Below are 13764 nucleotides of genomic sequence, written 5' to 3'. Positions count from 1 at the left end.
GAACCGTTTATTTGCAGTTGGCTGGTGCTCCTCACTGGTCTGGCTGTATCCCCTTGTCCCTCAGTGGAGGGGCTCCTGCCAGCACCTCTGCTCATCGCCCAGCAGAGTCAACCCATCGGCTACTTTCTACAGCACATTTTTCTTCCTTAGGTTTTGTCCTCCTCCATACTTATGTGATGACAAAATGAGGTTGGAAGGGCCTTTGACAGGTCAACTAGTCCCTTTCTGCTGCTCCAAGTCAGGCTCAGTTATAATATGAGAGGTCATAATTCAAGGTGCCCTTAAAATCTTCCAGCAGCTAGGGTGATGTGACCTTCCCCAGTCAGCAGCTCTTGCTGGGGGAGACAGGGAAGGAGAAGAGAGGGGAAATAAGAGCCGGAGTGTCCCAAGAGAGGTGAAGGAGACCTCATGCTCTATCTACCAGTCAAGTCTTGGGGTGACCTCCCCACCTCTGTGCAAATTCTACAGGCTCTTTTTCTCAGATACGATGTACACATATGATGTTGCTCGCTGCCCCTGCTCACACACAGGCATTACATACGTACCCCAGATCTCATCAGACCCCTATATGTACATACATCTAAGATCCCGCCCTTCCCTGCACCCCTACTCAACACACATACACACACACCTGCATACCCATCTTCTCAATTTACACATAGGACATGTGTATTAAATGAGAGGTGGAGAGGGAAAGAGGCAGCCTGAAGTCTGAGAAAGGCTTTTGTAAGCCAATACTAAAAAACAATGATTTTTTTGTTTTCCAAAGCGACATAAAGATGTTGAATTTTAACTGCTGCATGGACAGTGGCTCACTGTTCAGATTCTTCCAACAGAAGAAAGATACCCCTGTTCCCAGCAAGGCTGAGGGGTATCAAACCTTAGTAATTAAACTTTATGCTGCAGAATCTAGACATACTTTCTTTGTCTCAAAAGAGCTGCAGAGCCAATAAAAATCACGTTATGACTGTAAGGTCAATAAATATGTTAATATTCCTTTCTGTCCAGACAAAGCAGAATCTATTTTGCAGCACGCTATTTTGCATTTTATTAAAGGCAAATCCAGAGGTTAGGCCTGAACACATAGAGGAGAAATGCAAATGTGCTCAAGTCCACACAAATGAAGGCACGATCCATTTCAGACAGAAAATCAAATTCTGCCTCCTTCTGGCTGGCCTGCACCTAACTCCTTCCACATCACATTAAGCGTGATCCTCCTCACTCTTAAACCAATGCATGCCCATCAAACTTAAGGGAACTACTCCTGATTTACACTGATATCAAATCAATAATTAAACATCTTATTCAATAATTAGCAGTAAGAAAGGAAAGTATAAGGCGGCTCAAGCCTATCAGTTGCCTGGTAATAGATTAAAACTATATTAGGCTGAATTAACAATATATTTTTTCCTTTAATAGAACCAATTGAGTCATTCACTGAAAATGCATTATAGACATTGGCACTTTTTCAAGAAAGATTTGAGTATTTTTCCCATCACCCAGCCAGCTCTCTCCTCAGCCCTGTGCCTTTGCCAAGTACTGAAAACGTCTGTTTTCTTCTATTAAAGACAGCAATGAGACAGTAACGCTGGGGTTTAAGGTGCTGTTTCAGATATACCTGATTATGCACAAAAGAAAACATCAGGAACTAAATATTTATCTCAGTAGCCCTAATTCAGCAATAATAATAATAATAATCATCAAAACACAAACAAAGGAAACCACTACTATATACAAGTATTCCCTATGCCAAAACGAGCCCAGACAGGATTTGAGGGAGGTTTACTGCTTGCTCTCAGGAAACTGGGTGGTCCACAGACACTCAGAAACACAAACCCCTCTCTATCCACAGCCTAAGACTGAATACTGGAATCCCTCCTCAACTACTGAATTCTGCTTGCGTTTACACAGGACTAGTGACGGCAGGTACAGACAGTTGGGGCTGCGGGGAAAATGCAGTGATATACAATATAGAATAATATACAATAAGAGCACCTGCACATCACGGGTTGGAGAAGGCACCAGTATGAAGAAATTCAAGATGAAGCTGTCTGGGATTTTGCACACATGTGCACTATATGGAACAAAACTATTCCTCCCTTCTTCCCTTCTCTTGTTTTGCTAAGAGAAGCCCAACCAGGACCGCAGGCTCGTGCCCACAGAAGATGATAAAACCCCCACGCGCTTTGTGCCTTGCCCACACTGATTACAGCCCATCGACTCTGGGCATCCCACGATGTGGTGGGAGCAGAGGATGCAGTGGTGTTCAGACGGCAGAAGGGAATACGAAACAGCCTCTGGGAACAGAGTTTCAATACGCAGCTTTTGAAAAAGCGCCAGGAGAGAACCAGATATTTTTCCATGCAGAAGCCTGAATGTGTTTATCTGCAGCTCAGACACAGAATGAATCATGGAAGCACATCCCCAGGCACCAAAAACTGAATCCCAAAGGATTTTCTGTTTGCCTGTGAAGCCCTAGCAGACTGAATGTCCAAAGAGGGCTTTAGGACACCAGCTGGAGTTTGATTGTTCTTTCTGGGCACACATGCACGTATTTCCTGACTCTCTGAGACATCTTCTTGCAGACACTGAATCTGAAACTTAATGCGACTTAATGCAGAAACCTCTCTGCACAAGAAAAGGACAGCGCCGGACAACCAGCAAGGCAAACAGGGTTGGGATGTCTACAATCACATGGGAGCAATGAGAGATGAAAACCTCTGTTCCCAGACTCTTCCTTCCTCTCCCCTGCACAACAATCCCGGCTAAGGAGTTATCCAAACCCCTCCAGCGCTTGTGGTCCTCTGTCCACGAAAACCAGAATCAGGGCCCCTCTTCTCAGAAGTCATTTGAAACGCACAGCAGAAAGCTGCTAGAAACACTTGCTCACTGCTACCCAGCTCCCGTGCACCTTTCCACCATGGAAAAGTCCTCTTTCTCTCCCTCTGGTTTAATTTTAACTCTTCCTGCCTTCCATTTCACAATAAAGAAAACACCCTGACCTCTCAGGAAATCTGCTATTTTAAAAGCCTGCACTTGTCAACCTTACCAGCAGTGATATAAATCACCTTCTCCAGAGCAGAAGGAACCAGATGATTTTAACTTTCATTTCCTAGCAAACCTCAGGAGATTCCTCTTCCCTCATTGTTTTAGCTTTGTCCTGAATTTACAAGTTTCCATTTCTCTCTTCCCCCACCCCAGCTTCCAGACTGAGTTCTACCTTGCAGCTAAAACCAGATACCACTGCACGTAGGAAAAAATCCAGCAGAGTAATTCTAGCTTGCCTGGTCTATCATTAAGTACTTGTGCACCATGCTGAGCAGTAACTGACACTAGGAAAGATTTGAACTATCCACTGGAGAGCACGAATAGCAGAAAACAAGCAATACTTTAACCAGGAATAATACAATTTTTAACTCTTTTTTTTTTTTTTAATGCAATTAATTATTCCCTAATTATTCTAAGATTTCCTGTAGGACAGTTTTCACTGAAGAAATCTCTACATGTAACTGGAATTCAATGTTCATTCCAAACAACTTTAAAATTTCCAATTCCATTTACGATGGAATTACCCAGTCGCCTCTAATTCCTGAACTAGAAACTAAAGCAACAGCTGATTCACCCCCTTCACAAAAGCCACCTTTCAAGATCCTCCAAACCTCTTTCAAAAGGAGCATGAGGGATGGGGCACCTGGGGAAGGAATTTCCACTGCTTTCCCTCAACAGCTGTTGATGCAAAACCACTCCATATACACAAAACTCTTACTAGAGCAAAAATCACTGCTTTGGCAATCATCTTGACATTATTAAGAGCAGACCCATCAATTTGTCTGCAAATTCCAGATTTTTTAATTTAACTTTTTTTTTTAATCTTCCTGTGCATTTTCCTAGGTTTAGGGGAAGATTATACCATGTGGATGAGGACCACAAAGACCATTCTCCAACACACATCAAAAGGAACGAAGTGACAACCCTTGCGTTTCTGCAATGACCTCTATAGAGATTTATCTTCTAGCACCATGAATATGCTACATCAAGCCTTTTACCTTTATGGAATCAGTGACACTAGGAGGTTCAAAGTGACCTTGCTCACAGCAACAACTGAGTAGCGCTATAGAGAACTACACCAGGGTTACACCAGAAGCAGCTCCTACAACCACACGAGTTTAAATGACTGAATAAATTAGCACTTTGTGGTGTAAGAGCAACGCAGAATTCCTAGAGTGCACTTTTTTCCCTGGCAATGTCCCAGCTGGGGAAAGGAACGTGTGCCCCAAGAACATCTTCCAGCCCTTGGCACTGGGATGTCCTTCCCCAGCAGAAGTATGAGTCCTGGTAACAACAAACTTTAATTAAGCTTTATGAATAACAGCAATTGTTTTGCATAAAATCCATCTATTGACTAAAATAGGAACAAAATTCCCACAAACGCGTATGTGCCTAAGGTGAAAACACATTAATTTAATTGAAGTTGTCCTTCCAGTTCTAATTCTACATAAGACACAAAACTGAGTTCTCCACATCATCATAAATACATTTCTCTCCTGCTCTGTCCCTTCAATAACCAAACTGGTGCAGACAGACACAGGATTAAAGTTCAAAAGTCATTTTAGGGCCACAAAGTTCGATGAGACACTGCATACCCATCCTCTGAGAACGGTACTTCCCTCAGAAGAACAATCCCAAAGAAGGAATGAAGATGCTTATGGGTCGAATAAGCAAAAACATAAAGAAGAAAAATCTTTTTAGGCATAAAACAATGGAAGAAGCCTTAGCTTCATTTCCTTTAGGGACCTTCTTCACATACTACTTTTAGCTGAGGATGCTGCAAATTGCACTTTGCCTTTGGTGGGCAGGGTTCATTCCACAGAAGCATCTCCAGTGCTGGGGCAGAATTATCAATGCAGCCCTCTGCTAAGGAACTAAATAACTAACTGATAATGTTGTCCCTTTAATTTCAGAATGCCTTAATTATTTTTATACATTGGGCTGGTTTGAATTTCATGAATAAAGTTCTGATCTTTAACTGGAAGCTGACTGGCATTTGCTCATCTGAAGAGCAGCTAAATCAAACACTGCTTCCCCAGTCATTAAAAACCTTACTGCCTGCACTTAACAGTTTGTGCATTCATGCACTGAGGTGAAATGTAGATATAGGCAATGAGCAATTATAAACCATTTCCAGTTGCAATTGCTCCATCTCCCATTCTCAAAGCAAGCCCATTTCTTGCTTTCTAACTCTGCAAAGCACGGGCTGTTCATCCAGACTTGAGTGCTTGTCTAACTTCACATGTATTTGCAAGGTGCCAGCCAGTGTGGTTTCCGTATTCTGTCCCTAGACAGTTATATTTGTGGTAGCAGGCACAACACAAAAATGAGACAGGGCTGCCAACTCACACATGGGCACACTGAGATTTCCCATTTTGGGTCTTGGAATAACACAGCGCAGACTGCTTTACCCTGCACGTAGCTGCTCAGAGCTCAGTGAATTGTTCAGACAAGCAGATACCCCACGTGTCTCACATCATATTCTTCATCTGCTACAATGCAATCCCAGCAGGAAAGATGATGGCAACTTTTTATGCCATTTCTGCATCATCCAGGCTTCCCTCTACAATGGCAAAGCACTATGCTCGGTAACCAAGTTGATTGTGCTTCAATTGCTGCCACAGCAAAAGAAGCTGCAGCAAAGATGAAGTCCTACCTCCAACATAGCATCTACCACATTCATTTCCCCTTGTGCCTTACTTTTTTTGTATGTGGGGAGGAGGAAGCAACAATGTTAAAGCTAAAAATAATTTGTGCATCAACTCCCAAAATTGCTGAGGGTTGTTTTTATGGTAACTTCACAAGCCACTGTTTCAGGCACAATCTAAACACGGAAAACTTGAGTCCCATCACACTGACTCTTCAGAAGACACGTGCATTGCAAAATAGTGTCAGTGGGAACCAAAATCCTTGTGCGACTCTATGTAAGAATGGTTGCAATCAATGCAAATCTAATCCAATTTATAAACATTTAGTAACTGAAATGACACAAGATGCTCTTTGTTCACAGCTTGTTCCAGTTGTCCTCCTCCACCAGCTGTTTTTCTTTCCTATGTTATGATTGAGTCACCATCCCTGGAGGTGTTTAAGAGATGTGTAGATGTGGCACTGAGAGACATGGTTTAGTGATGGATTAACAGTGGAACTCGACTATCTTAAGGGTGTTTTCCAACCTAAACAATTCTATGCTTACTGAGCTCCCCATCTTGAAATGAAGCAAAGAACATATTCATAGACCACTCAAAGAAAAGACAGGTTGTCCAAGTCAGTCTGTAGGCCAAGCTGAAAGCAGTGCAGTACTTGGCAGGTACCTTTTTAAAATGTGTTCAGAACAGCCTTAATGGATCCTGTTTGGGTTTGCTTTTGTTGTAAAGGCATTTACTTGCTTTTCAATACAGGACAGTTAAGAAACCCTGTCCTCTTAACTCGGCAACATACAATGACCTAGAGAAGGTACAGTTTTATTTAAAACTTTTAATTAAAACCAAACCCAACAAAAAATCCACCCCCCAACTCCATCATTAAGGGTCTGCTCCAACTCCCAGTAACGTCAAGAGATGATCGGTCACTGACGCACTCAAGTGCTGGCTTGGATCCCCAGATCATCAAAACTTAATTTCGCCTGCTGATTATGTTATACAGAAACCAGCTAAAACACGAAGAATGACTGAAAATCAAGCTAAAGCTGATTGCAGCTACAGCTGTTACAAGCCCCCTCCGATTTCAAACATCTGCAGCCTGTAGAGCCTATGTTCGGGGCAGCAACGCGTGCACACATGCACACATATATGGACACTGAGTCATTTGGAGGAACAGACAGTGTAACCCACGGTTTTGAAACTCAATTAGGAAAATACTAGTGGGAACTAACAAGAGCCACATTTTGTTATAAAATCTAAGCTCTGCTGAACAAAAACTAATTTAAGGACCTGATGACATCAGAAATACTGAAGTCAGATGATTACAGTGAATTACATTTCAATCCAGGCATTCACATACTCTGTATAAAGAAGGTTGTCAGGGGTACCAGTTCTTCTCCTAAGAATTATTAAGCAGTCATTTCACACAAGTAGTGGGGGCACAGTATGCCTATATCGTTCAGTGACTCACAAGGTGTCTAGAGATTGGATATTATGGGATTCAATCCTCAACCAGCATCATTAAAATGAGTCCAAAATACCTAGAAAATTCAGTAGGTAGAAAAAACAAGTTACAGTTTTTGTGTCACCAAAAACCAAAAGATACATTGAATTAAAAGAAAATACTTTCATTCCTAACCAAAGCAAGTTCACAAGTGCTAGGTCTATTTTAGTGCACATAAAACAGAAAAAGAATGATTTTAAAATAAGTTTTTATACATGTTCTTCTCTTGACTCAGAAATAAGTGCATGAAGCATAAAAAAGATGCCATATGATTACGTAGAAACCCACTGCCTCAGCTGAGAAAAGAGAGAAAAGGGGAGATGGAAAGGAAATGCCCCTCCAGAAGTGCAGATATCTAAGTCAGGCTGTGTTTTGCAGTCCCTCTGGCTGCCTTCCTATTTCCATCCACTTTGCCAGGAAACTGCTGAAGCTCCAAAAAGCTGTTACGGAGACAGGACATTCCCAGACTGCCATTGTGCCATTTGGTGGAGCACTTGCTAATTTTAGATTAGAGGAGGAACACACTGGGACAATTAGCCAAGAGCCGCTCCTGGCTCTTGCTCCAACCCATCTTCAGACAAAACTCACACCCAAACAATAAGACCAACAGCAACACCTTCAAACACAAACAAAAAACAGAGGCAAATGAGACCATGCCTTTTTTGGCTGAATATATCTTTCATGCATTTCAACCCCCAAACCGACCAGGGAAAAAAAGAACCTAATGGCACCTTACACAGAAAACCCACCTGCAAGTGAAGGTTCAAAGCAGGAGGGGACTTTTTAATGGCAGAGGACAGGGAAGATGGCCAGAGAAAACTCTCTGAAAGAGTATCTGACTGCATGCCATAAGACATTATCTGGTTGCAGGGACAGTAATATTTGGCATGGAATAGTTTGACAGCACTCAAACCTTCTCCATGCTGAAGGGCAAGCGCTCTTCCACCTGCTCCCCTGCTCTGCACTGTCCAGCTAGGGGCATGGGTAAAGCAGACAGTAGATCGACCTGTTGGGAGATGGGGTAAGGAACCTGTAAAGAAGCATCCACGAATATCATACCTTTAACAACACAACATCTACAGTCCTGTCCACCTTGGAAATGTCGCACAAGCTGTATCGCCTCTTGTGCCGCTCGTACATTTTGTCCAAAAAGGCTGCAGCGGAACAGCAGAGCCCACCATGAACCCAGGGCTGACCCCGGCCAGGCACACTCCAGACCTCTCACATGCGTGCTCAGAGGAGTCCCTGTGTCTCAGCCTGCCCGAGCCTCTTAGCAGGAAAGAGAAAATCCCGGAGCTGCAACCAGCTGATAAAGTCTTCTCCGAGCAGATTTGCTTGTACAGGCAACGCAGGAACTTATAGCAAACAAAAGGTATTTGAAGAGAGCTCTATACATACAGGATTATTTTGGTTTGCAACTGCTAAGAATGGCATCTGCCTTCCTGTTAGAGTAAGAATCAAAAAGGTTTTCCAGACAACTCTGATATCCAAAAAGCACCAGAATGAAAATCCTGCCCGAAGAGAGAACAAAAGCCAGATGCGTGCAGCAGGAACCCTGATGCTCCGAGACAGAAGGCAGAAGGTAGGCTCATCCACGATGAGTCTAATTCAGGAACAAAAAAAAAGCCAACCACCGTATCCAATGTAAATAGTGTCACCAACGGCGTTGTTCTTTCGTGCCCTCATGCACTGAAAGAAACAATGCAAAAAGGTACTTTCCTCCTCTCGAGCCAGCCCACCGCTCAGCAGACAGCAGGGCTCGGGTTTGCGTTAAGTTTAAATTTCTAATGACAGCACAGGGCAAAAGGAAAAGAAAATACTGAAATAAAGCCACTCCCTCCTGATTTGGGCTGGGACGTCAGCGCTTGCCTTTTTAGTCCTGCACCAGTGTTCTCCCGGCTTTCAGCATTTCTTTGCAGCATGATTCATCCCTTCAAGGGAGGAAGGGGAAAAAAAGAGGAGGGAAGGGGGGAAGAAAAAGCAGCAGCCTTTCTTTGCCAGCTTCTTCCACCTCCGGCTGCAGGCACTTGGCGTGTTTGCTGAGTCCAGAAAGAGACTTGAGAAGCGCAGAGACGTGTTTTCAGGGAAGTAAAAAGACTCTTCCCTCTTCTCCCCCAGGCCAGGTGAATGAAAGACAGTCTCAGGCTTAACAAACACTTCCCCAAAACAGGAATGGAAACTTATGATTTAATCAGTGCATACACACACACCACAAAAAAAAAAAAGGGAAATCAGCCATTTACTTGTTCTCTTGTCTGTTTGCAATGCAGAGCAAAAGTTTTCAGCAACTTGCTGTCTAGAAAATGCAGTTTTCCCTCTTTCTATCAGCCTGAAAGCAGAGGTTTTTTCCTTTAAAGAAAAAAAACCCTAAAGTTTTTTCATCTGAGCCAGTCAGAGCGTCTCTCCCCTCTCAATAGCTCATTCACATCAGCTGGGCCCTGTACGCACACTGCCACATGGTTTCCTGTTTTCAAACTGCCCCCTTGCAGCCCCCTCTGCTTTCCACCCCACCCTGACCTCTCCGGGGATGAAATCTTTCCATACTTCCCTGGCTTTAGACATTCTCTCATTCACCAATTCAAAAGGGAACGGAGGCGGTTAAAGAGAAGAAAAGGGGAAGGGGAGGTTTCTGGCTGGGAGCTGGTAGCGAGAACTTGTTGCTTTTCTCGGTAGAAGAGCTGGGAAAGGCAGGAGCTGTTAATCCTGTGTTGCAAAGCAGGAAACAGAGACATCGGAAGCAGTGCTTATCAACCCAACGTTTAATTGCAGAGCCACAAACGCCCGCGTGAACCGGCCCACCTCCTGCTGCTGGGATGTGCTCCACTTGTGAAGGGTTTGTGGGTCTTTTCATCTAGCCCTGTAGAGTGGCCCTGCTCCCCTGGCTGTATGAGATGCTTTGTGACCACCAGCTCAAGCTCTGGCAAAAGCGACTCAAACCCTGCAACCTGAAAACTGAGCATTCGGCGTTCAAATGCAAGAGGAGTCACGGAATCATAGAATGGTTTGGGTTGGAAAGGACCATAAGATCGTTCAGTTCCAGACCCCTGCCACGGGCAGGGACACCTTCCACTAGAGCAGGTTGCTCCAAGCCCCGTCCAGTCTGGCCTTGAACAGTGCCAGGGATGGAGCATTGACAGCTTTCTTGGGCAGCATGTTAGCTAGTGCTAACCAGTCTTCTGGCTGACCAAGAACACAGCATTGCCTGTGAGTAACACAGGAGCTGACTTCCCTCTGCGCCTATTTGGTAAAACACCAAAGAACAGGAGTTCATAGAAACATGAAGTGTTATTCCTGGATATGACATCCCCAATCCGTACAGTCAGATCATGCAAAAGCGTAACAACCCTCTGGATTGGCAAACTCAGTAAGCAAGCTGAGGGCACAGCTTGGTGGCACGGTGGCCAGCCAGCACTCAAACATCCACCTTTGGGCGTCATGAACACATCCTCATGGGCTGGAGGAGGCTGGGGACTCGCAGCAGATGAGTAAGTGACGCAGGTACGCTCTTACCTAGTCAATGCGAGGTATCTGCCCCCACTTCCATTAGGAGTCTCTCCCTCACAACCCAAAGCTTCATCTCCATCACACCACCAGCTGAAGCGAGGAGTATCTCCTCTATGAGGCTCCTCCACAGCTACAGTCCCCAGCTCAAGATGTAAGCCAATGATTCTGTTCTCCTCAAGAAGCGGAGCTTCTGCTTTCAGTATGAGGACACACACAAAATGTGGCAGCACTCAGGGGACTTTCTGGAGCCACCAGTTTTCTCCACAAGTAATGAATCCCAGCAGTCATGTGTCCGTCGAGATGAAGAATCAGAAATGGCTGTGACAGCATTCCAGCCCTTCAAGTACTACCATAAAAGGCAGGGATTTCCTCAAATCTAAATTTACAGGATTAGACAGGATAGACAGGAACCTATAAACAAAGTGTGTGAATTTAGTTCAGGTAAAGGAATTTGCACCAGTTGCCGTGCCTTAAGGATGCTCTAATGTTTCACTATGGAGCAGTTGAATGTTTTTAACTGATACAACACTGATTATGTTTTCCAACCCATTTAATCACAGTTGCTGATATATAAGGCTGAGATTTATCTAAAAGACAACTGCATAGCTTTGTCCAGTCACTCCATGTAAAGCATTTCACCTTTGAACCGTAACCACAAAGAGATGTTCAGCTGTGGGGCTCAAAACATACCCACCTTCCAGAGGAGGCTGCCATGTGAGCATCACTACTGCACCAGCACATCTTCCATGGAGATACAAAGAGATGCAAGATAGAACTGATTTGTAGCTGCATCAACACCCAGTCTTTTGTGACTCACGTTATCTCACCCTTCCTACAGGTAGGGAGAAATGAGAAACATCTCTAATCAAAGAAGGTGGGAGACACAGTAGGAGATGTGCAGCCTTCATAGGAGGAAGTCAAAAAGAGGGGGTCAGTTTTCCTGGATCATGGTAGGGCTAAAAGCCACAATTAACTCAACATGTGCCTTCATGGAGCAGGAGGGAACAGAACATACAGGTGGAAGAGGCAGGCAAGTAGCGAGAGCTGGCCACCATCTCCATGCCCTCCGATGAATCAAGATGACATACCTTCATCATTACATGTCCTGGTCTAGAAACAGTTGCCAACTGATCCCTTCAGACTCTCCTACACCTTCAGCCACAGAGGGAATTCATCAACACAAACAAGCAAACAAACCAACAGAAAAGATCCTCCCCTCTCCCTTCTCTTTTTCTTTTCAAATTTAAGCTTCCCTAATTCGTTCCAAGAGTTTTTCTGTGGTTCTGCTCCTGACTCACAGCCAAGATCAGGAGGCCAGTGACGACTACAGACACCCAAAGTCCATCTCATCCTCATTTCCAGACTTCACTGTTAAAGGCGGGGAGGGAAGAAATGTAATATAAACAAACAGAAGATAATGTGCCAGACACACTCCCCCTCGGGAGACCATCACTCTCTTCCCACGTGAGGTGGGGCTTTTGCTGCATTGTTTCAGGCTAGAAATCTTGCCTTGCACACAGCCTTATATACATACAGGGGCACCGAGCAGACGTGAAGACAGACTCAGCCTGGATGAAGCAGAACGAAGGTTTCCAAGTCTCCTTTGTCCATCTATTTAAGGCAGTCCCTGAATGCCATACACAAGTTTACACAGCATATAGTATTTATGCTCAGAAACATAATGCCCCAAACAATAAGAGGATAAAGATTTAAAACCCCTTACTCCTATGAGTAAATGATTCTTTTTTATATGGAGTTGCTCAAAATGGAGCAGAGACACAAGCAGCAGCCTTGGCCACTGGCTGCTGATGCGACAGTTCTGGGTTCCTTATTGGAAACATCTGGAAGTGCTGAGCCGCTTTGTGCAGACAGGAGTTTGAAACTATCCAATCGTTTCATATCCAAACCAAAGTCCAGTGCTGCGGGTTTCAAGGGAAGGAAAAGAAGGGAGGGGGGGGGAATAAAAAGGCACTTGATCGCACCATATGATCTGTAACTCATCCAGACAAAACTCCTCCTCCTCTACCCGCTAACAGACCTCTTAATGACAAGGAAATCATGGTTATTCTGAAACAGACTGCACTATTGTTATCTGTTTCAAATTACTTTTGCCATATCGTTATGAAACACTGAAAATGATGCAATCTGCAGAAATACTCGGGCGTATTAACGTTTTCAACTGCGGCTCTGATAGAAACTAATGGAGCAGTAGATGAAAGGAAAAAATCCTCCCTGTTTTAAGCAACTCAAACCCCACTTTTGGGCACTGAACACAGGAGATAATAAATTCATCAGACAGTAAGAGGGAAGAATTACAATTTCGACTGCTCTTTTCTTAAAAGAAATCAGCTTTTTGGAACGGGTTTTTGAAACTTTTCTGTTTCTGGCACTTGCAAGGATAGACAAAACAAACCCTTTTTTTTTTCCTAAAACTACAAAAGGCAAAGGAAATCTGCACTCTAATACTGCAAAACCTCTAAGAGGAGCACGTCCAATCTGGAAGGGAGCGCACATCCACCGTGTCTGCTGTGAGGCAGGTCAGCACCTCAGAGAGAAGACTTAAGATGGATGCTTGAATGTGGATTTTGAAGACGACCAGGCAGTTGCTGAATGCTAGTGAGCAGCTCTTGGTAAGGAGCCCTGGATGTTAGATAATGCATTGCTTCTTTTTGCTAGAGCACTGCAAGACTGAGTTTTGTGACCAATCAACTCCCACCCTGCCTGTCCATCCACATCCCTGCAGTGAAACTCTGGTCCAGGGCCGCATCCCTCCAGCCACGACACAATCCACCAGTGTTCCGCCACAGTAACGTTATCTTCATGAGGTGGCTCCAAAAGGCTGGTTGTGATTTTGGATTCCCCTATGAGGCAGGGTGCAAAAAGGAGTCATGGAGAGGGATGTGGACAGTCCCCCGTGATCAGATTCACTGGGATCCCATCTGTGGCAAGCACCACGCTGCTTGTTGTAAGGGGGAAGATCAGACATGCAGGTAACAAACCTTCACAATCCTCATCCTAAACCACCACTATATCCACCAGTTTGACTTAATCCTTGGGGCAAATCCTCTA

General features: G+C 44.3%; 1 protein-coding gene across 9 annotated transcripts in view; it reads right to left on the bottom strand.

Moving 5' to 3' along the window:
• AKAP13 (A-kinase anchoring protein 13) overlaps positions 1-13764 on the bottom strand; it is a 468794-nt gene that overhangs the window by 320730 nt on the left and 134300 nt on the right. For 2 of the 9 annotated variants that reach the window (XM_061446748.1, XM_061446750.1), the window contains exon 1: positions 8251-8989. The exons of 6 other annotated variants lie outside the window; for them this stretch is intronic. In XM_061446748.1, the coding sequence (XP_061302732.1) occupies positions 8251-8331 (81 nt within the window). In that variant the 5' untranslated portion in view covers positions 8332-8989. Of the gene's footprint in view, positions 1-8250; positions 8990-13764 lie in introns of those variants that run through there. One more of the 9 variants, XM_061446751.1, reaches the window with a different exon arrangement.

Source organism: Pezoporus flaviventris, unplaced genomic scaffold (genome assembly GCF_033815535.1).
Source record: "Pezoporus flaviventris isolate CSIRO_AGI_PZ_B2104156 unplaced genomic scaffold, CSIRO_AGI_Pfla_v1 ptg000006l, whole genome shotgun sequence".
NCBI classification, from domain to species: domain Eukaryota; kingdom Metazoa; phylum Chordata; class Aves; order Psittaciformes; family Psittacidae; genus Pezoporus; species Pezoporus flaviventris.
This window is presented reverse-complemented; position numbering and strand designations above follow the sequence as displayed.